Below are 27414 nucleotides of genomic sequence, written 5' to 3'. Positions count from 1 at the left end.
AGCCCTTCCCGGTCATTTTTTTTGCTGATTTCTGATAAGGACCCTTAAAATCACGTTCTGATCACTTTGAGCGGATCGGATCATCGAAATTCAATCGGGAAGGGGAGTCCCGCATTTTATTAAAATGCGGGATTCCTCACCGGAACCTGACTGTTTATATATTATAATACATATTTGTATTTATAAATTTTTTACCGGCATATCAATTTATATCATTATCTTGATACAAATTCTTCGTATATATGAGTATTGCTATGATAAATACATGCATATTCATTTGTACACGTATTACCCGTAGTCAAATTATATGCATTCATTTACATAAACGTATAGACATATTGTCGGCCCCAAGTGCCCCGTATATTTGGTTACACAATGTCACACCTCTGCGACCGTTCTAAAAACTAACTTGCGAGTGTGATGACAAATGTCATAATAGACTTAACAACAATTGGTTTTAGGAGAGATAGTAAAAAAGCAGTCCAATGTGGTATGTATCAGAGCCAGAAAGTCATGGATTCGAGTCGCAGGAGTGTCATCGTGAGGGAGTAATTGTTGGGCTCAGAGGGCCTTCATAATTTGGTACACATACCACTCCCCTGCTCTAAAAACAGACTTAACATACATGTGCGATGTTAAATGTCATAAAAGACTTAATTATAACACTCTCTAACACCTATTGACTAGGAGAGATGGTAAAAAAAGAGGTCCCACACACACACACACACACACATATATATATATATATACACACACACATAAATATCTACATCCATATATCTTTCTTTATTTTTTTGCTCGGCAAAATGAAACTTTTATAACACTCGAAAAGATACATCGAGCAAGCTCGAACGTAGAAGGATTACACAGATACTAGTTCAAACAAGAAAAACGAAACAGCTAAACAATACCCTCCAACAGAAAGTTGGATGGTAAACAGCTCACCACTCAAACAAGTTACAGTTTCATCAATCTGACTCCATCCAAAAAAATCCTAAAGTCCTCAATCGAATAGACCTTTATGTTGAATTTTACCTTTACCCACATTGTGACTCTAGTTTTAATTAACTCACCTACTTCCCCAGCACTTGTATTTGCATTATTGAACACATAAGCATTTTTTACCAACCACAAAGACCACAAGAATGCAAAGAATGTAGCATCCCACAAATGTTTTTCTCACTTCCTGACTCTGTTGTGCTCTCAATCCTCATTTTCCGCTCGCATTCACAATTATTACTCTCATAAATTTTAGGAATATAGCAAGCATCTAAAAAAGATATTTACACTCGCGCTCGTGCTCCTGTTCCCTCATCGTGCGACTCAGGCCCACAATGATTCTCCACTGATATGAATCTGACTGAAACAAACGAGAGGGGAAATGAATAGAAAAATAAACAAGTGTACGAAAACCAGCCTGGATGATGACTCCTCTGTTGGATCGGGTGAAAATTCTTTTGGACCAACCGAATAAATGAATGAATCGAATGCACAGATCTGATCCTTTTTTCTATTGTTTTATTTCGGATGTAGATGTAGATCAGTAGATCCAGAGTATTGTAGTATTTTTTTACCCCTCCCAACAGACCTTACAGCAGTAAACTAAGAAAACGGCTTCGTCTGGGCGTTTGGTGTGGAGTGCACCCCGTGCGGCCCTGGCTAGCTCTGGCCTTGTCTCGCGTTCATTTCAATGATTGATTCGTTCACATTGCAGAGCTTATTGAGTTGTAATACTCCTATAATTATGTACAAATTCAAAGTGGATCAGATACCGAATAATATCTTATCAGAGCACATTTATGTAGAAGAAAATGCGCTCTTCAAGTTATAATCTACTGTGCCCAACTCATCTGAGTAGATATAACTATATAAGTACTACACGTCTACATGCACCCCTATCTGATTAGATATTGGATATTATTGGTATCTTGGACTGAACCTCGTGTGGCCCTGGCTAGCTCCGACCTAGTCTTGCGTTCATTTCATGATCGATTCGTTCACATTGCAGAGCTTATTGAGTAGCACTCCTACAATGATATAAAAATTCAAAGTCGATCGGATACTGAATAATATCGGATCAGAGCACATTTATATAGAAAAAACATGCTCTTCAAGTTATAATCCACGGTGCCCAACTCATCTGAGTAGATATAAGTAGTACACCACTGTCCGATTAGATATTGGATATTACTGGTATCTTAGTTTTTTTTTTTTTATATGATTGTAGTACTTAACAAACTTCGAAATATGATCAAATTGGATCATCAAAATGAATGCAAAACAAGGTCGGAATTGGACAAACTGCACGGGGAGTAGTCCATGTCCCAACTGTAGACAAACCGTCTCCTAAACTAAACAAACCCCATAAACTTAAAGGAGGACTCGGCTCTGGTCCAGTTCTTTCCCTCCAGTCCACTGTACAGTTTCAACAATTTGTGACCCCTTTCCAGACCCACAATAATAAGAGTGTTGCTACAGGTACCGAAATTGGGGGACCGAAATCGGACCGACGGCCGCCGGCGGGCCGTCTCCGGCCACCGGACGGCCGATCCGAGCCGTCCAAAAATTCTAAAAAAAAAAACCGAGGGGGCCAGCGCGGGAATCAACGTCATCCGAGGTGTGTAGGGTGCTTGATCGGAGCACCCCTTTTCGTGTGTATATACCTCCGATCAAGCACCCTACACACCTCGGATGACGTTGATTCCCGCGTTGGCCCCCTCGGTTTTTTTTTTTAGAATTTTTGGACGGCTCGGATCGGCCGTCCGGTGGCCGGAGACGGCCCGCCGGCGGCCGTCGGTCCGATTTCGGTCCCCCAATTTCGGTACCTGTAGCATTTTTGCAATAATAATTGGAACCGTTCATTTTTTAAAGCTCGTAGAGAACATTGGTCACGTCAAAAATCACGTCGATCCAATACCGTTTGATAGAATTTTAAAAGCGTTATGCTTTCGATAAATGTGTTGAATGGATTGTAATCCAGTATTGCACACATATTTTATTACAAGATTAATGCATTTCGAAGTTATATTAAACGGTATCCAATTTATGTGATGTTTTACATGACTGATGTTTTTTACGAGCTCTATAAAGTGAACGGTTTCAATTATTATTATGGATCCGAGAAAAGTCCACAAATTGTCAAAACTGGACAACGCACTGGAAGGAAAGAACTGGACCTGAGTCGAGTCCGTTAAATGAGATCTTGAACGTTGGTTTAGTAAGGAGCTAAACCCAAGAAGTTGACTAAAAGCTACAGCTAAAGCCTTCCCCTCCCCTGCAAAACCCTTCACCAACAGTTTTATATAGATAAATCATATCTAATCTGTATATATGTATTTTACAGAAGCAATGAAATAGTCTCTCTCTCTCTCTCTCTCTCTCTCTCTCTCTCTCTCTCTCTGTATTGTACAGAAGCGATGAAATAGTCTCTCTCTCTCTCTCTCTAAACCTGGGTATTCTTCACAACTGCTTCTGCTTCTGCTGCACATTCTAAGGTCTGTGAATCAACCTCCATGCTTATTTGAATCTTCCTCTCTTTTTTTTCTTTTAAAGCTTTCCTTTGAATCACTAGGTGAGGGTATAGAGAATTACATTTGCAGAGATCACAATGGCACATATACAGCTCCATGGCACTCTCCATGTCACTGTCTATGAAGTGGACAAGATCCATACTGGTTTTGGTAGCAAATTCTTCCACAAGGTCTCTCTCTCTCTCTCTCTCTCTCTCTCTCTCTCTCTCTCTCTCTCTCTCTCTCTCTCTCTCTCTCTCTCATTTAGACCCATCCGAGCTCAACAGAGAAAATCGATTCATATGAATTATCTTGTGACTTGATATCGTGCGTAACTCTCCATGTAGCCGGTTCCAATTAATTTCAGAATAAAGACTCGGGTGTGTTTATAATCAATAATTTCATATACCCATAAAAGGCACCTGAAAATACTCCGAATAGAGAAATCAACGGTTCAAATCGAAAAAGAGGAACAATACTTTTGACTTCCCCCCATAATTCGTAAAAAGCGAGGCTCCTAAATTTGTGCACTAATTAAGTATTAAATATGCCCGCAAAATTAAACTCATTCAAAATAAGCCCGTCAAATAAGAGAGTCCAAACCTGATAAAAACATAGATACAAGTCTAAAATGAGTGACTTCCAAGTATAAAGATGCAGAATTTTGGATTTTATTCATGCTGAACACTTGAAAATTTTCTTTTTATGATGGAATTTTATCTTTTTGTTATTTTATCCATCAAAATGCATACAGAGCCTATCTTCAATTTTTGCTTTGGGTCTCCGAAAATTCAAAGTCGGCCCTGTCGATTATATCAACTGTGTTTAGTTTGTGGAGCCTGATTCCTTAAAGAATAAACCATGCATCTATATGTCATGATTTTTTCTTGTGGTTCATTGTTTCTTCGTGATAGCGTGTTTGTGTCTGGTAAGTTACGCAACCCATCAAACGGAAACAAATGGCTTTACGATCGTATGTGGGTCTCACACAGTACAAGTGGGACCCACACACATCAAACGGATACGAACATGTCTAGACATTTATGTCAAAGCGTTTCCCCATAGAGATTGGGTTGTTTTTGGTTTTTGGATCTGTGAAAGATTTGCAGTGGACAAATAAAATCCATTTGACAGTGAAAAAATTAGCTTCACTGAGCTCTTTCCTTCTCTTTTCCCCTCCACAAGTCCCAACACAACTCTAGGATCCAAATAAGAGATAATTCAAACAAGTCAAAAGATAGGAAGATAATAAAGAGAATGAGTTAAATTTATTTCTCTGGTTTTTCAGCGATCATTTCCTTTCATTCTGTAAATCATTTCCGGAATTTCTGTTCCAAACATACGTTGATGTTCTACTTAGAGGTCAAAAATGGGTGGGTTGGGTTGGGTTGGATTGGATTTGGGCGGGTTGATGTTGGTCACAGGTTGGATATGGTTCCAATGAGAACGGGTTGGATATGGTCAGGTTGAATACAGTAGATAGTGCTACTTGCTAATCTTAATTTACAAATCATATCTCAAGCATCTAGTCATTTGGAAGGTAGAGTGATTATAATTTGTTCAACTGTTCCAAGATTGCACAACTATCGGCCCCACATTGGGTAGCCATGGTTACCTATTTCCCCGACTTCAGAGCCTAGTTTCAAAGGTGGAAAAAATACAGAACTGGAAACTGGTGTGGAACTAGTAAACATATCTGGACCGGTTGAAGACTGTGCAGTTTGGTTTGAGATGAACGATTAGGATCTGATTCAAAGTACTTTTTATATCCGTGGTTCATTGAGTTTTGGTACTAAAAACAAGCTAGGGGGAAAGGGGACACATGCTGCAACTCCTGTGTTTGTTTTCTTACCTTAGAGTTCACTATTTTCGGTTGGTAATTCAATATTTTGATGTCCTTTCCTCTACACCGTTGTTTCGAAAGAATCCATTTTCTGTATGTTGAACAATTGTGCTTCCTCTAGGAGATTCTTTTGCTTCATTATAATGCTAATTTCCAATTCCAGAAGGATTTTAACTTACAATCCTGATTGACTGATTGTTGAACTATCCAATCGTGTTCACTTCTATAATGTGGTTACATTGGTAACTCAAAAGAAGCAATAGGTATGCCTGATGAACATGTACGCCGTTTTTGGCCTTACTTCTCGCTTGAAGATACCTTTGTTATGCAGAGCGAATTTCTGTATATCTTAGCCATTTGTTGATGTCTTTCATTCATGAACTTTTGTATTTTTTTGCATACAGATTACCGAAACCGTCGAGAGAACTGTCGGCTTCAACAATACCGCTTCGAAACTCTACGCCACGATAGATTTGGAAAAGGCCAGGGTTGGCCGAACCAGGCTGTTGGAAGAGCACTCTAATCCACGATGGTACGAGTCTTTCCACATATACTGCGCTCATACGGCTTCCAATGTCGTGTTCTCCATCAAAGAGGACAATCCCATCGGAGCAGCGCTCATCGGAAGAGCTTACTTGCCGGTCCGGGATCTCCTCGATGGACAAGAAGTGGATAGATGGATTGACCTTCTGGATAAAGACCGTAACCCCATCCACGGGCACTCAAAACTCCACGTGAAACTACAGTACTTCGACGTCACTCAAGAGCGCACTTGGTCTCGCGGGATTAAAAGCGGGAAATTCCCGGGTGTCCCTTTCACGTTTTTCTCTCAGAGAAATGGATGCAAGGTCACTCTTTACCAAGATTCCCATATTCCCGATAACTTCGTTCCCAAAATTCCTCTTTCGGGCGGGAAAAACTATGAGCCACATCGGTGCTGGGAGGACATATTTGATGCCATTTCTAACGCTCAGCACTTGATTTACATTACAGGGTGGTCTGTGGTTACTGGAATCACATTGGTGAGGGACACCAGAAGGCCAAAGCCCGGGGGCGATATAACATTGGGGGATCTTCTGAAGAAAAAGGCCAGCGAAGGTGTCAGGGTTCTAATGCTCGTCTGGGACGATAGGACTTCGGTTAAGTTACTAAAAAAGGACGGTTTGATGCAGACTCATGATCAAGAAACCGAGGCATTTTTCCAGGGTAGTGAAGTCAACTGTGTTCTATGCCCGCGGAACCCTGATGACGGGCGGAGCATCATTCAAGATTTGCAGATTTCCACCATGTTCACTCATCACCAAAAGATTGTAGTGGTGGATAGCGCGTTGCCAAATGCAAGATCCGGACAAAGGAGGATTGTGAGTTTTGTTGGCGGAATTGATCTCTGCGATGGGAGATATGACACTCAGTTTCATTCCCTTTTCCGGACATTGGACACGGTCCACCATGATGATTTCCATCAACCTAATTTTCCCGGCGCCTCTATCACTAAAGGTGGGCCAAGAGAGCCATGGCACGACATTCATTCCCGGTTAGAAGGACCTGTTGCTTGGGACGTTTTGTTCAATTTCGAACAAAGGTGGAGGAAGCAAGGTGGAAAGGATTTGCTTCTTCCGCTAAGAGAACTCGATAGCATAATCATTCCTCCTTCTCCCGTTATGTTCCCAGAGGACCCCGAAATATGGAATGTCCAACTCTTCCGATCCATAGACGGAGGGGCCGCCTTTGGGTTCCCAGAAAAACCAGAAGATGCTGCCAGAGCCGGCCTTATCAGTGGAAAAGACAACATCATTGACCGAAGCATACAGGACGGCTACATCAATGCCATTCGCCGAGCAAAGAACTTCGTTTACATTGAAAACCAGTACTTCCTGGGGAGCTGTTTCGGCTGGCATTCTACCGATATCAAGGACGAAGACATAGGTGCTTTGCACTTAATTCCAAAGGAACTTTCTTTGAAAATTGTGAGCAAGATTGAAGCAGGGGAGAGATTCAGTGTGTATGTTGTGGTTCCGATGTGGCCGGAGGGGGTTCCGGAGAGCTCATCCGTTCAGGCTATTTTGGATTGGCAAAGGAGGACTATGCAGATGATGTATACTGACATAGCTCAAGCAATACGTAGTAAGGGGATTGAGGCAAGCCCTAAAGATTACTTGACATTCTTTTGCCTTGGGAATAGGGAGGTTAAGAAGAGTGGAGAGTATATGCCTTCAGAGGCACCCGAACCGAATACAAATTACAGTCGAGCTCAGGAAGCGAGAAGATTCATGATCTATGTCCATGCCAAGATGATGATAGGTAAGCAATTATATATACACCTTCTTTTTTCTCCTTTCAGAAGTGTTCTTGCAAATTAATCCTGCTACCCTTCTTTGATAACTCAGTATCCAGGCTGATGGACGGACTAATCGACTAATCCTACCTTCCAGAGTCCACTAGTGTGGGCCAATTAAAAGCAGGGCGAAATCCTGCTACTCTTCACATCAGCACATTTCACTTAATCACTTGGGTAGAAATTGCCTAACTAAGAAGCAAGGATAGTTCTTAGAAGCATGTCAGCATCGGACACTTCCCAAGACCTGTTGGATGCACATCCAATGATGATAACGAAAAAAGATTGCAGATTATACTTTTGATCCCTTCTCATACAAATTGCAAAATAAGTGTCCTGTTATATTAGATTCAACACTTTTGACATGTTGTCTCACCGGTACATAAATGGTAACTTACATGTCACGCGGTGTATCTTTGTTGGCTCGTGTCCGTGCTTTTTAACTGTCTCAATGCCATTGCAACACAACTTTCTAAGAAGTTTCTATCCTTTTCTTATGCAGTTGATGACGAATACATAATCATAGGATCCGCGAACATCAACCAGAGGTCAATGGACGGTGCTAGGGACTCGGAAATCGCAATGGGAGGCTACCAACCACACCACCTAGCCAAGCACCAGCAGCAGCCGGCCAGGGGTCAGATCCATGGCTTCCGAATGTCGTTGTGGTACGAGCACATGGGCATGATAGACAACTGCTTCCTCCAACCGGAAAGCTTGGATTGCATCCGAAAGGTGAACCAAGTTGCATCCAAGTATTGGGACCTCTACTCGAGCGAGAGACTTGAGCGGGACCTTCCCGGACACCTTCTCACTTACCCGGTGGGAGTTACCGAAGAAGGAGAGATCACTCAGCTGCCCGGAGTGGAACACTTCCCGGATACCAAAGCTCCGATTCTTGGGACTAAAGCTGAGTTCCTTCCCCCCATCCTCACAACCTAATATCATCAAACTGAACTTATGTAATTGTGTTTCGAAAAATTTCCTGTATGATTAATGTTATAAAGAGTGTTGTGCATTTTTTAAATAACTAAACAGTCTGTATCTTTTTCATTAATAAAGAAACTCCAATACACATGTGCTATTGCTGAGGACGGACTGATGGGGTTGTTTTATTTGCTTCTTTTTCATATCATCTTGTTAGATTTTTCTTTTTCAATAATCCTGCTATTTTTGTGCATGTGGGTGAAGGTAAATGACACTGCAATAATCCTGAATTCTGTGCTTCGTTTGCGAAAATGTTGCATTCTGTTGCTTATCCTTGATCTGGATGCAGACGAAGGCATGTGGCATACCATATTTTTCTCTTTTTGCAATGTTTGGTTGGTCAGGGAAAACAATTGACAATGTCTGGAAGATGTGTATTTGAGTTTTCCTCTAAAGGTATTTTCCAATGGACCCGACTACTCTACAGTCCATATGCGGACTGCAAGAAGCAGTTGCATCTCGGCTGTCCATCTCGCAACCAATGATCCAGATTTGTTAAAAACTCTTCCTAATAAGACTATTCTTGTCGAGAAGAGTCCTTTACCAAATCCTGAACCATTACTTCTCTGCAAACTAAACCAATACTAAAGAGAAACCAGATTCTTGTGCAAAATGTCAAATACACTGATTTATATGGGAGAACGATTTTTTTCGCCAGAAACGTTTGTACTGCCAAATTTTTTATGTCGAAAAATGTTTTCTAAAATCATAAGATATTTCCCATCGAAATCAATGGAGCCTAATTATCCAACGGAGCCTAGATGCTGACAAGGGAGACGATGCTGGAATTCCTATAGGCACAAAGTTGTCGTCATTCTATGCCCATTATCATTCATACCTGCTAGGGCGGTAAATGAATTGAGTCGTTCTTGGTCTCGAGCCTTAATTTTGAACTTATTTAATAGATGAGTCGAGCCCAAATCTGATAGTATTCTGCTCAATTGGGCTCACAAACCTGAGATCGATATGTAAAAAATATATTTTTATCGTCTAGTTTTAAAATTTTACTCCGCTAGTTATATTTGTATATTTTTAGTTCTTACCCTGAGTAAATATTCAAGCCAAGGGGACTGGACCATCCTAACAATTAATCGCCGATTACTAATTAATATGCACCGATTAATTGCCGATTAATCCGATTAATAGCTCAAAGGTGGCCGACCGCCCGACTACCGCCTAGTGACTTTTAGAACATTGCTCTCGAGCAGCTCATCAAATGAGGTGCAACCTACTTTGACACCTCAAGACTTGTCGACGTCAACCCAATTGGATTGCTGAAATCTCTTAGATCATTCGAAGATCTCAAGGTAAATCATTTGGCAGCTTAATTGAAAGCTTGCTTGGGCATACATGATATATCAGATTTGGCAAGAAAGGAACTATACAGTTCTCCAAGGTATTCATCGACCTTTTCTACTGTTTTACTCCTACATAAGAGTCGATGTCTGTCTTAGAAGCTCCCAATTTTTATCCGTAAAGCAAACTCCTCTTAACACCATGCTTTGTAGCTGTTGGAAAATCCCCAAGGAAACTTAGTTACACCAGACCATACTTAATCATCGATTTTATCTAAATAATATGGTCTCAAACACAACTCTTGGAATTAGTTGTTTGAGGAAACAGTTACACCAGACCAGACTGACTTATACGTTCCTAGCCAAACTAGCCTCTCGTCCAATGTCACAATTCCAATATGAGTGTCTTTCCATGAGATTCATGGCTGCATCAGTAACCATAAAAACATACAACTGGCCAACTAAACTTAAACTAACTACTACCGGGTAACTAATCTCTACATTTCAAGCATTCCTCATTTTAGCCAAACATATTCACAAGAATCACAACCACACACATGGATTTACACTACAAACATGCAAGTGTTTTTTCATGAGCACTGGATGTAACATGCTCAACAGAAGTCGTGCAATTTCCACAACACAAATCTAAGGGCGGGTCATTAACATACAACTGGCCAACTAAATTTAAACTAACATGAGATTCATGGCTGCATGAGTAACCATAAAAACATACAACTGGCCAACTAAATTTAAACTAACAACGTGATAACTAATCTCTGCATTTTCAAGCATTCCTCGTTTCAGCCAAACATATTCACAAGAAGCACAACCACAAACATGGATTTACGCTACAAACATGCAAGTGTTTTTTCATGAGTACTGGATGTAACATGCTCACCATGAGTCGCTCAACTTCCACAACACAGATCGAAGGGCGGGTCATTAACAGATGTTCTTATGATTCCTGAGTGGAAGTAAATTAAGAAACCAAGGCTATATACTACCCAAACAATCACAAGTCACAACTTTCAACTCATAGCAAATTAATTGCATATCACAATAAAGTCACAGCTTTCTAAGAGCAGTCATTTGGTTCATACACCGTATAGGTCTATCTTCAGTCTCCTTGCTCATACCCAATCATTTCGATTGGGAATTCCATGGACACTGTTATTGCTATCGTTGTTATCACAATAGATTGAATTAAAACTTGCAACATCAGTGGTAAGTATACAATTAATTCTCCCATCGAGAAATTCCAAGCCTGACAATTTTTTTTTTCCCGAAGAGTAAGTGTTTGAACTTCTAACATGCAACAAGAAGTAAACAACAAAACTCCTTATTAAGGTAGAATTAGGTGTGCATACTTTTGAGTTATACAGGTTCACCGCTAAGGTCTTCTTGCAAAACTAATACCCATCGCAAGGAAAAAACTATTACTTGCCCCTGGAGCACTGAATAATCCTCTATCTTTATGCCCTAACCATGTACCTAGTATTTTGCGATGGTTGTACGCACATTTGCCACCCCCAACTATCAAGAATAACACACTTGATAGCAAATTTCACAGTTTTGAAATTGGCTTTTTTATTCATTATATCAAGCCCATATGACATCTACAGCTAAAAAAGAAACTTATCTGAACACACGATATACTCCATAGAAGTAAATCTAAGGAACTGAAAAATGATACTCCGATAATGATGAGCTTTTGCATACCCGAAATGTAATCAGTCCCAGAGAATTGAACGAAGATGTACTGAGATATAATATACACGCGCACACAGAGAGAGAGAGAACCATGGGGGAAGCGGGAGGATGACGACTACTGTTGATCTTCCCCACCTTGAGCGGATCGATATTTGGGGGCGACTGAAATGGCGCCGACCGGATTTTCCTGATACCTCGCATCTTCAACACTGGAGATTCACCAAAACGATGGCGGTTGATTTCATTAGGACTTCGCATCTTGAATATATGAAGTCCGCACGTTTTTAAAGCTTCCATTGCAGGAACTGCGACGTCTAATTGGTAAATTGTGAACTCATTCTGGGTTTTTTTCTTGATCTAATCTGTTCAGGTTCTATATCTTGTCAATAAGATAGAACTGTTGAATATCACGTGAATCGAATTCAGATTGATGGATAATCGGAGAGAATAAGAGTGAATTTGATTTTCTGAAAATAGAACTGGCCGCACCTGATCAGACGACGAGTTCTTGACACCTCACGTCTTCAACACGCGAGGTTAGAAAAACGACGTCGCACACAAATTGAAGCGACTTCGATGTGTAATCTGTAAATTGTGAACTCGTGCTGGATTTATTTCTTGATCGAAACTGTTCAGCTAGTAGGACTTGTCAAAAATATAATCCTTGTTGAAGATCAAGTTGACCGAATGCCAATTAATACGTAATCGGACTGGATCAAAGTGAGTTTCTTTTTAAGAAAATAGAGTTGGCTACATTGGATCAAGCTCAGTACTGTATTTTTACGGAATAAATTCACTCAAAGGGCCTTCGCGTTCTGGGATTTTCATCTTTTTTTTTTTTTTTTTTGGTCAAACGGAAATTCTCTGAGATTTTCATCACGCTCTGAAGAGTAATTAATTAAGCTTTGTCAAGTGCTAGAAATTGCTCGTGCCTAAAGATACGGCGCAACACATTTTTTAACACGACTAAAATGAATTTACTTCTAAAATTTGAAATCTGAGGAGTGTAACGGTGCCCGTGCCTGAAGACAGTAATTCAAAAACATTGACATAAACTAATGAAAAACTTTCATGCACTCTCAACACTAAAGCTGCTTAATCTCAATAGAAGATATTACTCAAGGAATCAAAGCAAATGAAAATTTGTTAAACAAAATTAGGGAACCTTTATTCAATATTACATCAACAAAATCGCTATTTTATGTCAATGCTTTAAAGCTTAATTAATTAAGCTTTGTCAAGTATTTGTTGATCGACCACTGTTCGAGCTGATGCAAGCTTAGTGACATAATCCTTCGGTAGGACCCTTTACACTCGCTCTCGATCCTCACTCCATGGCCACGCTCTTGCGAATTTTTATGGAGTATTTTAGAATGTTTTTGAAAGACTCGGTCACAGTCATGTTTTCTACTCTCGTGAATTTTCATTTTATATAAAGCTTTGTATGAAAAAAAAATTCTTTATGTTTTCGTCACCCGTGAACTAAAATCCTAGAGCGGCCCCTGCACATGAATACCCATCCATTGCTGTGGCGCCGCACGTGCAACCTCATAGAGAATAAAGCTTATTTAACTTTCTCGTACTCACTTGGCCAAATTTTTTGGAATTGTCATTTAACTCATGTTTCAACACCATAATTCCTATTACATTATTTCCACTATTTCCCAAACATTATTAATCAAACAAGTCTTACACCGACTAAGTTAACACCGTCTAATCTAGAAAGGCCTAGTGTCCCCGCTTGTTTTTATTTTCCAATTTTGAATGGAGTTTGACCTCCCTGGCCCATCAAAGCCCGTTAAAAGAATCAGCTAATGATTTATTGGGCTTCCCCAGCCCATTCCGACAATAAGCCATAATTAAGGTCCTATAAACAAGGTATTAATCATCTAAGTAAATCATAACTCAAAACTATGTTTTTTTTCCCTATATCTCAACCCCCAATGTGTTTGGATTAGCTTACGTGCACCTCGATTCATTCACGAGTAACCAATGCCCAACGACAGGTCCAATTAGCTATGTTATTTGACAGCTATTCTTGTTTTTTCCAATATATATATCGTCTACATTAGTGGAAGTTAGCGGAATGTTAGTAGGTTAGCCTACAAGAAATTTCAGAAGCTATCTATAGCCCTAAATTCTAAACACAGATGATGGGGCTCGAATCCTGATCTCCCACATGGAGAGTACCAGAAAATGTCAACTAAAGAAATGCCCATTGGCTCTATTCTTGTTGGGTCAATGGCAATAGGACCTTAATTGCCAAACCCGTCACATCCCTTTGAATGCCTAAACCCACCATCCAAAACAAATAGGGACCTTGCCATCACATATTCACATCCCTTTGAATGACTTTCCATCCAACAGATAGAGACACTTTGGGTTTGGGGACCTCTCCTAGGCTCATTTTCATGCAAAAGCATTAGACCACGGCAACTTGGTAATCACGTGAAGCATTATTGCAACAATGTACATCTACATCCAATAGGTGTACAAATGCCATACGTGGATATATATATGAGCATGGTTTTTACTCTCAACATTACTTTAAATGTGTTTTCCAATTGAAGAAGTACCATCTTTATCCTTTACCTAGTGAAGACGAAAATGAATATACCTAGACAAGAGGGAAAACTTTGATAGATGATCTTTGCAAGTCGTTGTTGGACTCGTGCTTTCTTTTTCATTATAGATAGATAACTAAAAACAATACTAATTAAAGAACTGAATAATCTCCGGTCACTCAAAAGGATGGAAGATCATGTTCGATAGATTTGGGCCCCCTGCGAGCTTCATTTGATGATCGGAATCATTCATTTCTAAAAAGCAAAAATAAAGTAAATCTCACCAAAATTCGTGTTCGTCGAATAACGATTGATGAATATTCGAGAGACACTGGCCCCATTCAGTTACACGAAAAGGACGGGAAAATCAAGTTGTTTATAATTTTCTGTGTGTTCAGTTATCAGGAAACTAAGTTGTACAACCCACAAATTCAACTCTTCACTGAGAAACACTTTCCTGCATGATAGGTCTTGCCAAAAGGAATAAATTCTTATTTTTTTGGAAGATTTCTTATAAACAGAGCAGACACAGGAAAATAAATTTCATTTTTCTTTACTTCACTTCTCCTAAAAATCAATTTCTCATATAACATTTCCAACAACTCAACGGATTATGTATGTGATAAATGTGATCAGCTCCACTTGTTCAATCTTTATTATTATTCTTATAAATATGTTTACGAAATCATATCAAATTATCAATAAAATATCCATTGAACATAAATTTTGACTTGCAAAATGTTCTCGACGATTTTTACGTCGTCAATCTTTCGATTAACCAATTGAACTGAAAAGGACTTCCAAATGGACCCAAAAAGGACAGTCAGGTCATGGGTAAAACTGTAAAAGAAAAGGAGCAATTTTATGAACAGAAATTTAAAAAACAGTAGTGTCCATGTCCACTGCACATGGTTCCATGTACATGGAACCACCCAGAACTTCTAAGTTCTAGATATTTTAAAAAATATTTGGGTAGGTGTCCAGAGAACACAAGGTAAAGAGAGAGTCGGGTGGGTAACTTCCTCCCCACCCCCTCCGCTGCCCCCCTTCCCCGTCTCCCTCTTCTTTCAGTCCCCTCCCCCGCCCATTTCCTTCCTCTTCACCACTCAATCCCTCATCTCTGGCCTCTCCCCTCTCTTTCTCCTTGTCCGCTCGCCTAGCTTAAGGTTGTGAAGTAGTTGAGACTCTCTCATTTGGAAGTTGAGATTTCTCACTCTCCCCTCCATTTTTAGACTCAGGATCTAGATCTGGGGTTCTAAATCTAGTTTTTCTTAGAATCGGTATACCGGCGACGAAGACAGCGTCTGCAGTTGTAAGAGTTCGAGTTGAAGCAACGGGTCATCCAGGAGGACTTGCTCCGTGTTCATACCTGGCCTCTCAACTTCGGCCTCTCCAACCCCTGCTCACAAGTGTGTTTGACGGGTCCGGCTCTGACGTTGTGGTTCCATTCGGATTTTTTTTCTGTTTTCCTTGTTTTTCTTTCTATTTTATTTTATTTTATTTTGTTAGTTTTGTATTTTGGGACCGATAATGTCCTTTTATTGTACTGTGTATGTTTTGGCCGGGTTTGATATCATATTAGGATGATTTGGTTTGCTAAAAAAAAGAATATTTGGATCAAAATCATAATTTTTTTACTTTTTCTATTTCTTTCTTTAATACAAACTATCAATTTATAAAAATTTAACGCATGATTAACAGATGTGAAAAAAAGTTTTTATAAGAACAAAAAAAAAAAAAAAAACTCCAGGCTTTGTTTTTATGGAAACTAGGCCAGATATATAGAAAGACAAAAAGTGGTCACAGTTTTTCTTTCACAAGTCATTGAGGTTGGGTACAGCTAGAAAATTAATCAAATCTCATTGGTCGGAAGTCATTTTCCAATCTTCAATCAGATCTCTCGCGCTCATTAAACTTTGGAAACACAGCTGAAGTCCGAAGACTCGGAAGTTTCGCAGCATAAATTGGCGTGGCTGCAGATGTCATGGCTGATGCAAGGCGATCCCCCACAAGTGAATTGAACTATATAATGGAGCGGAGTGATTTTTACACTTCCCACAAATGATTTTCAAGAGTTCGAAAATCACTCCCCGGTACTAACGAGGGGCCAATTATGATCAGTTCACATCCCTCTCGAGCGTGTGAACCACTCTACGTTGCGTTGATAAGTATCAAAATAAGACATGGTAATAAATAAGTTAGACCAAACCCCTTTGTGTTTTAGATTTTATATAAATCTATAATTAAAATGAACCCATATAGGATTTTAATTTCGGTCCAAAATTACGTGCTCCCCGGCCATTGTATTCTAACGGTAGATATGGCTTCAAAAGTTAAATAGTAATTCAAAAAAAAAATTTACATTTGTTAATTTTGCGTCAAACTTTTGTAACTTATAATTTTGATCGAAATTCATAATTTTTTTTAAAAAGAAAAAGAAAAGTAAAAAAAAAAATTTTTTTTTTTTTACTTTTGTTGTCTTTATTCAAAAATATGCGTTTCAATAAAAAAAAATTACTTTTCCGATTCCTTTTGCCAAGACAAATCAATAAGTCACAAAAGTTAGACGCAAAACAAACAAATGAAAAAAAAATCAAATAAATAGAAAAAAAAATAAGTTAAACTTTTCAATCCAAATTTACCCTAATTTAAGCACACACTCAAGTTTAGGGACGGACCCAAAGGGAGTCACGCGGTGGCATGTGCCCTAACTCGAACATGTACACCACTCCAAATTAATTAATTTTTTATTTTTGTATAAATTAGCATAATTATAAAAGCGTGCAAACATATAAACATACACACTTACATATATCTCGAAAATAAACACATAGAATTAGTTTTATGCCTGAATTTCATCATATGATACATTTATACTTATTCTTTTACGAGTTGTTTGTCTATTTAGAGTTATTCTTTTTTTGATTCTCTTTATTTTTAACCGTCTAGGGAAAATATTTCAAAATAAAGTCATTAACAATACTAGCTCAATCATTCTAAAATTTGTCGATGTTCATTTAAAGTGTACTTTAAAATTTTGTCTGAGATTTTGTGCTCATTTTTACCTAATTTGACTTAAAATATGCGTTATAAACTTTTGTAATTAGTAACGTATGCCTTAATTTTATACGATCTTACTGTAGTTTACTAAAAAATAAAATTTCTCTATTATGATTAACAGGTGCCCCATAGACTATGTTCCTGTATCTGCCCCTGCTCAAGTTCATCTTAATCAAGTACGAAACTACTCAAGCCCGAACTTACAAGTACATATCCTTTATGTTTATTCTAGAATCAATCGACAAGGTCGGGACACAAAAATTGCTTCCATCCAACAACATTTCGGTTTTTCTCTGACGGGGCTATCCAATCTTAATTCCAACACCATTTGAAATTTTACGTGTTTATTCTAGAATCAATCGACGAGTTTTTTCAAGTTGTGAAAAGTATGAATTTTTTAATGAAAAAATGCATCTTTTTAAAGGCCTGAATTTGCAAGCTGAGCATTTATTTAGAGATAGAGAGAGTAAAATTGTAAAAGAGGAAAAAGTGAGGAGAAATTGACAAATAAAATAATAAAATACCAAGTAGTTTGTGAACAATTTCTCGCCTCAAATAACAAGCAACTGTAGCAAAACTAGAGAATTTGCAAAGCAACGAAGAATTCCACGAGACTGCTGCATCTCAAATTTGAGTAGTTTGCTCGCCACTCTAGTGGCAGAAGTAGAATAAAGAGGAAGATGTGGATGCTCTTACGCTTAGACCGGAAGTGCAAGGGCTTGACGAGTAAAATTCAAAGCATAAGAGGAAGATGACACTTCGACCGTACGAGCGTGTGTTGCACATGGGCAAGTCTCCGGTGTGAACACAGCCGAATAGTAGTACAACTCAACAACCATACACGCAAAGCAAATGACGACACCTTCAAAGGGAATGAAAAGTTTCCACGCTGTTCACAATTAGGACCCGATGCATGATCGGTCGACTTTTCTGTAAGCGACGATAAAATTCGACGAGCCGAATTTCAATGAACGATTTTGGACAAACTCGTTTTGAATTCCGGACGAGTCGCGTTCAGAGAGCAGAACGCGACGGGCCAATTGCTGACATTGTTTTGAAAAAAAACCGCGCCCAGTTGCTTTCTAATTTCTTTTTGCAAACAATTTTGTGGAACAACGTTTGGTAGAATCTCGTATACCATCATCTTGGATTTTGTCCTCATCTTTGTGTTGTTTTCGGTCCTTACTGTAAATTCGGCAATCAAACGCGCCCAATAAAACGTATAACTTAGAAATTCATTCAGCCAATAGTGTCCCATTTCTTCCACAACTTAAAAACCAATAAAGAAAGTCCCCCCTCCCCTCCATGCTATTTATTTATCTAATTGTCTCCCTGTAAGACCCAATCCCCCTCCCAAAAAGAAAAACTCATCGCCTCTGTTTCAACTCTCTCTCTCTCTCTCTCTCTCTCTCTCTGTGGACATGTCTTCAATCTTGAATTCACAAGGGGTGGTTCTGGCAACCGCTATGGCGGTCTCAGGCACCGTCATCCTCCTCGCCCTCCGCCTCCAGAAGTCTTTTCCGGCCGCCCAATTCCAGTCCTCATCACCCCAACTCCCCAGATCATGCATCTCTTCAGGTTTGTCCACACCCCTTCACTCAAAACACTGTCCAAATGTTCAATTCCAGTAACAAGAATAACACTGCACAGCTCTCTGATCAATAATGCTGTGTAGAGCTTCTGAAATTGTTTGGTGGGGGTTCCAAACTCGAATTTTTCCGAAATCTTTTTTCACAAAAAAAAAAAAAAAAATTCAAAAAGCAATCACTCGTAGACATTTATGTTGGGAGTATCTAATTTAGATCAAAATGTGTTCCGAGAATATGAATTTTGTTTCTGGGTATGGTCTTCTCTGAAAATCCAAACAGGATTCGAATTTGGTCAACCAAACAAGTTTATCCATTTTTGCGGGATCAGGACACCCTTGACTTTGTCTCGGGATTCAGTTCCCGCGGACAATGAATTGATCTCTCAAGATTACTCGAGCTGTCGGTGAACTTCCCAGATATCTTGCTTTATCAACAGTCCATAAAAAACAAAAACAAAAAAAACTGTTCATCTTGTCGCAAGAATGCAGAGGGTCGTGGGAATATTCTGTGAATGATTCTGTTTATATTAAAAGTCGTTGAGTCACATCAGTATATATACAAGTATATCGAACCCCAAGAAATACTTATATAAACGGAATTGGAAATCCTGCTGTGCACTCCCCAGTAGTACGTGAGTATATGTGTGTGTGTGAATTTTTGGGATTTCTTGTTTCGCAGACGGGAAGAAGAGAGAGAAAAAGAAGAAGAGGGTCCAATTCGCGGAGGACGTAGTGGACCCAGTTGGGAATAGCGACAAATTCAGGAGGCAACACAACAACAACAACAATACCACCACCACCACCACAAACAGCGAAGGTTTGTATTCGAATTCGTCATCAAAGGAGGAGAGAGAGAAAAAGAGAGAAGTACGAGGAATGCCGGCAAACAGGGTTGCCCTGTATAATGGGATTCTTAGGGACCGTTTGGTCCATCATAGGTTAGCCTATTCCTATTAATTGGGGAGAAAACATTTTTGTGTTACGGTGAGGTGGTGTCCACCGATCCCTTCACGCTCGGCCGCGTGTGTTTGACATGAGACCGGGGCTATGTTGGCCGACTTCTCAGCCCTGCAAGCTTGGCCTCGGATCCCAGCTCGAGCACATGCAGCCGAGCTTGAGTAGATGGCACGAGTACACAAAATACTTTTCTCTTAATCGGGACTTCTAAATTTCTTGATGCCTGGGTACATTTCCTGATTCACCCCTCTGTTTTGTTTATATACTTAACTTTTTTTAAGCACTAGAATTTGGTGACCCGTGAAGTATTGCACGTGGGATTGATGCAGGGCTTTAGTGTTTTTGTTTTAAACTTTTGGGGATTTTTTTGTAGAGTTTAAATCAATTCCCTTGTAAATGAATTGTGGATAAACTTCCCTTGAAAATGGATGTTATATAAGTGCAGGGGCATTTTCGTACATCTCTCTCTCTCTCTCTCTCTCTCTCTCTCTCTCTCTCTCTCTCTCTCTCTAAGTGCAGGGGCATTTTCGTACATCTCTCTCTCTCTCTCGTTTATGTTTTGGTTTGGTCTAAAATTAATTTTGCCACATAAAGTTCTCTTCAAATGATTCAAGGCAAATAGAGCTGAGTACAGAGTATGGGCCCGTTTTGCAGAGGTTCTTACTATTTTTAAAGTACTTATTTTCCGTTTTACAAGATAGATTATTCTTGTACAATACACATCTTTAATTCAAAAAATAAGTACTTATTTTCCTTAGCAGAACGAGGCCTTAAGCCAATTAAACAACAACTGAAAATAAATAACAGGGTTTACCACACAAAAAACAAAATAAAAGAAAGATATATGCGACTGTTCACATATATGCATGTATTCATGGTAGTTTGGCCTCTCTTTTTTTTCCTTCAACGAAATTTCCAGTTGAGTCCAGATAGGAAAATCTCCCTTTCAAGCAGTGGAAAAACACGAAATATGGCATACTTTGTTATCAACTGAGCCATCCTATTAAGTACGATGAATAAAACTAAAAGAACAAGAATTTAAGTTACTTCGTAAAGCTAACTTGATAGCCAAGTCCTTCATCTTCCCACTGTTTTAGATTTGTAACCCCTTTCCTGTAATGTCCTACAGTGCTCATAAAATTAGCCCCGGAATACTGCTAAGAACACTGTTTTAGAACATATAATCTAATCTAGATATTTTTGCAACTGTTCGTTACGCGCATACATACATACATCAATCAAACAATTTCGGATATATTTGTATCTGAATTTGTGTCCTAAAGTCGTATTTCTAGACGGTTAACATGTTCCTAGATGTTTAACATGTGAGATTGAATGATTGCTAGCTTTTTTTATTAAAAAACAAAAATAGGCCTCCAAATTCGTTGTGCAAATTGCTAGGTCTCTCCACAATTTATGTACTAAAAAAAAACTCTCTTTTTTTTTTGTGTGGATAAACATACGGAGATAAAAAAAACAAAAAAAAAACACGATTCCGTTCGGAAAAAAAAAAAAAAAAAGAGATGGAAAAAAAAAAAAAAAACAGAAGGATAAGAGAAGTTTCGTATACATTTCCTGTGCATAAAGTTTTCTTTGGGTCTTTTCAAATCTCTGGTTTTAAACTTCAACCACAAGCTTAAAGGTGCATTGTCTAGTCTGGTCCCTGCGTACATAGTTATGAACAAAACCGCACCTACTTACTTTTTATATTTTTACAAAACAATTTGGTTCAGTGGATCGGATACTCATGAGTTATCAAAAGGGATAAAGAGCCGAACAAATTAATGATCTGTGGTGGCTCCAGCTCAATTGTGAAAAAAGAATCTACTACCAGGACTATCCTTTACTTTTCACCTTAGTTAATTAGATTGCATCTAGGTTCTGTTTGTTTCGACGTAAAATATTTTACAATGTAAATGTTTTTCATATAAAATATTTTTTAAAAAAATGAACTTTAAACTTTTATTTTTCCATATTTGATTAGCACGTGAAAATATTTTCCAAAACAATAGTTTTGACGATTAAAGGATAAGTAACGGGGCGGTTTCGCGGACGACCAATTAAACACCTAAAAAAATATCCCAAATCTCAATCTCATAGTTTCTGATCAAAATTTTATGATCCGAACCGTTCAATGTGTGCAAAATGTGATTTTAAGGGTGCCCGCGTGAATCTAGCAAAAATATTGAACGGGAAATGGTTGATTTGAGCAGTTTTTATTTGAACCGTTCAATAAAAAACTGTTCAGATCAAGCCCTTCCAGGTTATTTTTTTTGCCGATTTCTCTTAGGTACCCTTAAAATCACATTCTAATCACATTGAGCGGCTCGGATTATTAAAATTTAATCGGGAACGATGAGGTGTTTTTTTTAAGTGTTTAATTAATGAGTGTTGCTATATGTACCGACCACGGGGAGGGAAAACGTACCGACGGCCGCCGGCGGGCCGTCTCCGGCCACCGGACGGCCGATCCGAGCCGTTCAAAAATTCTAAAAAATAAAACCGAGGGGGTCAACGCGGGAATCAAGGGCATCCGAGGTGTTTAGGGTGCTTGATCAAAGCACCCTTTTTTCGTGTATATATGTACACATACATATATACACGAAAAAAGGGTGCTTTGATCAAGCACCCTAAACACCTCGGATGCCCTTGATTCCCGCGTTGACCCCCTCGGTTTTATTTTTTAGAATTTTTGAACGGCTCGGATCGGCCGTCCGGTGGCCGGAGACGGCCCGCCGGCGGCCGTCGGTACGTTTTCTCTCCCCCAATGGTCGGTACTCATAGATTTTTCGTTAATTAATTGTCCCCGGAACCGCCCAGGATAAGTAATGTATTTATTAAGTGTGGGATATAATTATGGATAAGTAATGCATGGAGGTAGTATATGAGTAATAATTGGGTGTCATAGTTTTGGATTTGGTTGGCAGTGAGTACGCTGAATTTCAGCTTAAGCGAATGATGGAAAACAAAAACAACTCACGGAAGTAATCTGAGGAAAACATTTGTGCCCCAATGATGGAAAATATTTTACTTCGGAAAATGTTTTACTTTGTTTTATCTAGCCAAACGGCGGAAAATGAGTAAAATATTTAACCCAAAAATATTTTACACCGAAACAAACGGAACCATAATTTTCCAATAAAGAAGGTTAATGATGCGTGTTTAATTATTGACTATTGACTGAACTTTAATTATTCTTTTTCACTTGACGAAAATCAGTATTGTTAATTAAAAAATAGTTAGATTAGAACCCGTCAAGAAGAGAAATTGAATTCCTGACTTCTACATGCATTCCTGATGTCATCGAGCCAGAAACCCAATAAAAACTACTGAGGGAACCTTCGAATGGACAAAAACAACATGCCATGAACGATTGTTCGGCTCAACACATTTACTTCTTCTTTGTTTTTTTGGGCAAAGAGACCAATTCAAGTGTCCCAACTCCTACCTTCCGTTATTAAATTCTTTTCCCAAATAAAGCCGAAGCTTTACCAACCAAAATCATTGATTGGGGTTACACGTGACAATCATTGGTTGTAAGGAGCCAATGAGGCAAAAGCATGGGCAACTGGCAACTGAAAGGCTGTGGATGGGGTCGCATTCTTCTTGGAACATAGATGCTAATATTGTGGGACCGGGAGGCTGCCCAGTAGCGGTTTGGATTGAATCTGAGCGCGTGTAAATCGCAAACGAATCTAAACCGTTCATTACTCGATTAAATTTTAAACCGTCAATTGTCAAGATAAATGGCTGAATCAGCAACTCTACATCCCATTTCAATATTGTTTGTAACAGACTGGGCTAGAAGTGGCCAATTAGGAAATACTTTTTTATTTTTTGTCCATCAAATGGTATTTAAAATTTGGATTTGATTCTTCTGAGTTTTGTAAACTTTTATTTTCACAAATTAAAGCCTTAAATCTTGAGAAATTGTTGGTCAAATATCGATAACATGTGGTAACTTAATGCAACAGTAAATCACCATTTGAGATTCTTACCAAGTTTAATACTGTATAATAAAAGTAGGCTCTCTCTCTAAAAAGTCCTTTCTCTCTCTACCTTATCCAGAGAACAAATCCTCTGAAATTTGGTTAGGCTGGGGAGGGGGCCGCCGCCTCCTCTTTTCCCCTCCTCCCCTCTCGGCTCCTCCCCCCATCTCTCTCCTCTCCTTCTCCTTTCCCTCTCCTCTCCTCTCTGCTTTCCTGGTTTGAACCCTCTCTGTTTGGGATGGGTCTCGGGTGTGATCCGAGAGATGAGTCTCAGGCTGGATGCTTGTGTTCTCATTCCTTTCCGGTTCCCCTCGGCCCCCTGATTTGGTAGCAGTGTCCGAAGGGTGGCTGTGGTGTGGTGGGGTGGCGGATGAGGTTGGACTTGAGGTTTTTTTTTCCTTTTTTCGTTCTGTTTTTTCTGCCGATGTTTTTTTCGGTTCTCTTTGGCTGTTTTCCCAGTCTGGATTTGTACCGGTCTGATTTTTCCCAGATCCGATGGGTGGTGATGGTGGGCAAATAAGTTTTGTGTGTTATTTGCTGTTGTCTCTCGTTTTTTCTGGTGCGGTGCTGTGTGGTGGCTGGATGAAGTTTGTGTTCGGCGCTTAATTCGGTTGCTTGGTGGTCCTGCAGCAGTTGGAGCGGGTGTTGGTGGTGACTAAGTAAGGTTTAGGGGCATGGCCCTAGGCCATGATTCATTGTCAGTAGAGGGGGTGATTGGCAAGGGAGCTTCCACGGCCATCGGCATCGTGTGATCGGTGATCGGAGATCCTGCCCGGGATTCCTACTTTGATCACCGTGTCCAGAGTCTGTCGTGCCAGCGTAGGCTTACCGGAGATGTTTTTCTCCATTCCTTCGGTTCGAGATCAGTCAATACCTCCATAGTTGGCACCGGGTGGTTCCTCTCGACTGGAGGCAGCCAACGTGCCTATGGATTCCATCCATGGTGGTCGTGTTTATCTTTCTTGTCTGTTTATTACTCCTGTTTCCATCGGTTTGTATAGTTTATCTCTGATAGGGTTCCTTTATCAGGCTGGGGCGGCTAGTGGTTAGATGGCTGGCCCCTCATGTTCCAACCCTTTGTGGCGGTGAGTCGTGCACAAGTCTAGTTACTAGCTTTGCGATTTTTACCGCTGCTCCTGGGTCACCTGTGCTTAGTGTTTTTCCTTCAGTGATGGTTTTGGTGTAGGTTCCCTTTCTCTGTAATAAGATGGATTTGTTGAATTTAGCCTATTTTGGCTATTAATGAAATAGGCTTTCGATAAATAATATATATATATATATATATATATATATATATATATATATATAATAAAATAAAAGTAAAATAATTCGACGGGACCGAGGGACCCTTTAATACCTCGGCCCATATTCGTATAATTAATTACCTTTCTCTTTGTCTTTATTTATTCAATGGCAAGGCTTTGTTTGCATCGTCAATTTACTTGTGAAAAGAAGTTCATTCAAAAAGTGGGTATTACTTTTAATTTTTTATTTGATTGGATAGGAAAGCAAGAACACATGGAATATATCCTTGTCGGCGGTTAAGATTCGAGGGAGGGGCTCCCAGAAGAAGAGGGGTTCACCTCAACTCCAACAAAAGAAATAACATTAAAATTTTTTATTTTTCTAGTAGTGTAAAAAAGGATTCGGCGAGAGTTCACACGCTAAAATTATATGACCACATACACGGCACGCCCCTAAAGTAGTAGAATTTCTGGATTGTTTCTACTTGTCTGAAAAATAAATTTTGTTTAGTAAAAATAAAAACAAGTAGTCTATGTATAGCATTTGTTTCCACTTGAGAGCCAAACACTGCCATTTTGTTTAAAAGAATCTTTCTGACAAAATAACAACATGTTTGAGTAGTGTTTGGGATCTTTAATTGGACAAGCTCCATGTGACAATCTCTAGTACTTCTCCATGCTTTGAGGATTAAGCCAATTAAGATCCAAATATCATAAACATACAAACTATACAGTATATAGTATACACATATGTAAGGGATATTCTGGGAATCTCCATCCTTATTTTCTTTTCTTTTTTATCAGGAAAAGATTCCATTCAATAAAGTCATCCGCAACTTATAATGGAATTATATACAAATCACAAGCAGGGACAGAGTCATAATTTGGGGTTAGTGGTGAGGATCGTTATCGACTTTAGAAAAAGTTTAGAATAACAAACTGAAATAGTAATTTTAATTTAATCTATCTACTAAAGTGAGTCATCTTGAATTGTGACGCTTTTTCATGTGGTAAAAAATATCGATCATAGAATCTACATTAAAACTGTTACCAATGTTCTTCTCAATGTATTTGTCTTTCTCGACTTTGAAGAAGGTTTCTTCGCACATCTTGACGCTGCTCAATCACAACCGTGGATATGTTGTTTCCTTTCTTTCTGTTTACTTTTAGATTTTTTCCCCTTGCCTTTCCCCCAGAGTTTGCATAAAAATGTAGTGTGAAGCTTGATTTTTCTTAATTTGGACATTATGTTTCATAATATTTCACTTGGCTGATTGAATTTGGTTTTGGATTATTTTTTGGGTCCGGCCTCCTTTCTTCAACAAAAAATTAGAGGATTAAAGACTTTTTATAGAACAAAAATAATGAAAAATCTAGTGGTTGCAACCTTGCAAGTCTATATAAATTGAGAATAAAATATTTTATCTCAATATAATAGTAGCATTTTCTAAAATCGTTCATGTGGCTGCCGTCGCCACTTGTCCCCTGGCTCCATACTTGATGACAAAAAGGATCTAAGCACAACCCATCAAAAAGAGAGAAACAAATTAGAGAATTGAGAAAATTTTCTTTTGCATCTAGAAAACTTCTTTTGAATCTCCAACCTTCCATATGTGCTCCTTTGTTCAAGCCTTAAAAAAGGGATTGAGAAATCCCGTAGTGCAAGGCACCCTGTAGGGCTCACACGGGCCATCAATCTTGACAATGAATAATTAAGATATGAATTTTAATTATGATCAATTTACTGGTCATAATTTATTTTTGATCTGAACCGTTGATTGATAAGATCGACGATTGTGTGCCGCCCTACACATGCACTACACGGAGGTGCACTACAATACCCCGGATGAGACCTTTTGTCCCCTATGCAGAAATTTTAGAAACTAGCAGAAATTTTAGAAACTATGGACTAAAAGGATATACATCTGACATTTTTTTTCAAAGAGGTTTTCTTATCTTTATCCTATATCCTCGGTTTTTCTTGTTTACAAGCAAAGTCCATAGTTGTAATTAATGTTGGACTGATTCACCAATTGGAAACTTCTGTCCTGGGGGACCCCTTTATTTCGTAGGATCAACGTTCGTTTGGACTTTAAGAAGTAATCCAATCGATCGATGATCTAGATTTGTTAAAGATTTTTCTTAGAGAGACTCTATTCTTTTCAGAAAAAATTTTGTAAGAAAATTGAATCATTAAAAACACTTTTGGACAACCGATATCGCATAGACTTTCCTCTTTAATTAGTCTAAACCCAAGACTGCAGACAAGTCTGATTCGTATATTTGTATGTCTCTTGAACTACAAATAAAAGAAAAATTACACAGAGATA

General features: G+C 39.0%; 2 protein-coding genes across 2 annotated transcripts; both read left to right on the top strand.

Annotated features, from left to right (window-relative positions):
- The first annotated feature begins 3605 nt into the window (after positions 1 to 3605).
- LOC131316004 (phospholipase D alpha 1-like) lies at positions 3606 to 8782 on the top strand. The gene is made up of 3 exons (XM_058345270.1): positions 3606 to 3700; positions 5757 to 7653; positions 8190 to 8782. Exons 1-3 carry the CDS (start codon positions 3608 to 3610, stop codon positions 8627 to 8629), a joined length of 2430 nt encoding a protein of 809 aa, XP_058201253.1. The 5' UTR covers positions 3606 to 3607; the 3' UTR covers positions 8630 to 8782.
- A 9780-nt stretch (positions 8783 to 18562) lies between these two features.
- LOC131316059 (uncharacterized) lies at positions 18563 to 20309 on the top strand. Its single transcript, XM_058345332.1, has 2 exons — positions 18563 to 18884; positions 19574 to 20309. Exons 1-2 carry the CDS (start codon positions 18728 to 18730, stop codon positions 19849 to 19851), a joined length of 435 nt encoding a protein of 144 aa, XP_058201315.1. The 5' UTR covers positions 18563 to 18727; the 3' UTR covers positions 19852 to 20309.
- Positions 20310 to 27414: the final 7105 nt, after the last annotated feature.

Source organism: Rhododendron vialii, chromosome 1a, assembly GCF_030253575.1.
Source record: "Rhododendron vialii isolate Sample 1 chromosome 1a, ASM3025357v1".
NCBI classification, from domain to species: Eukaryota; Viridiplantae; Streptophyta; class Magnoliopsida; order Ericales; family Ericaceae; genus Rhododendron; species Rhododendron vialii.
The sequence above is the reverse complement of the archived record's forward strand: the minus strand, read 5'-3'. Positions and strand labels throughout refer to the sequence as shown.

Excerpts from the sequence above, each read along its gene's own strand:
- LOC131316004 (XM_058345270.1), top strand. The coding sequence starts at position 3,608 with ATGGCACATATACAGCTCCATGGCACTCTCCATGTCACTGTCTATGAA. Across the intron at positions 3,701-5,756 it reads GTAGCAAATTCTTCCACAAG|ATTACCGAAACCGTCGAGAG; the intron begins GTCTCTCTCTCT and ends TTTTGCATACAG. Across the intron at positions 7,654-8,189 it reads CCATGCCAAGATGATGATAG|TTGATGACGAATACATAATC; the intron begins GTAAGCAATTAT and ends TTTCTTATGCAG.
- LOC131316059 (XM_058345332.1), top strand. The coding sequence starts at position 18,728 with ATGTCTTCAATCTTGAATTCACAAGGGGTGGTTCTGGCAACCGCTATG. Across the intron at positions 18,885-19,573 it reads CAGATCATGCATCTCTTCAG|ACGGGAAGAAGAGAGAGAAA; the intron begins GTTTGTCCACAC and ends CTTGTTTCGCAG.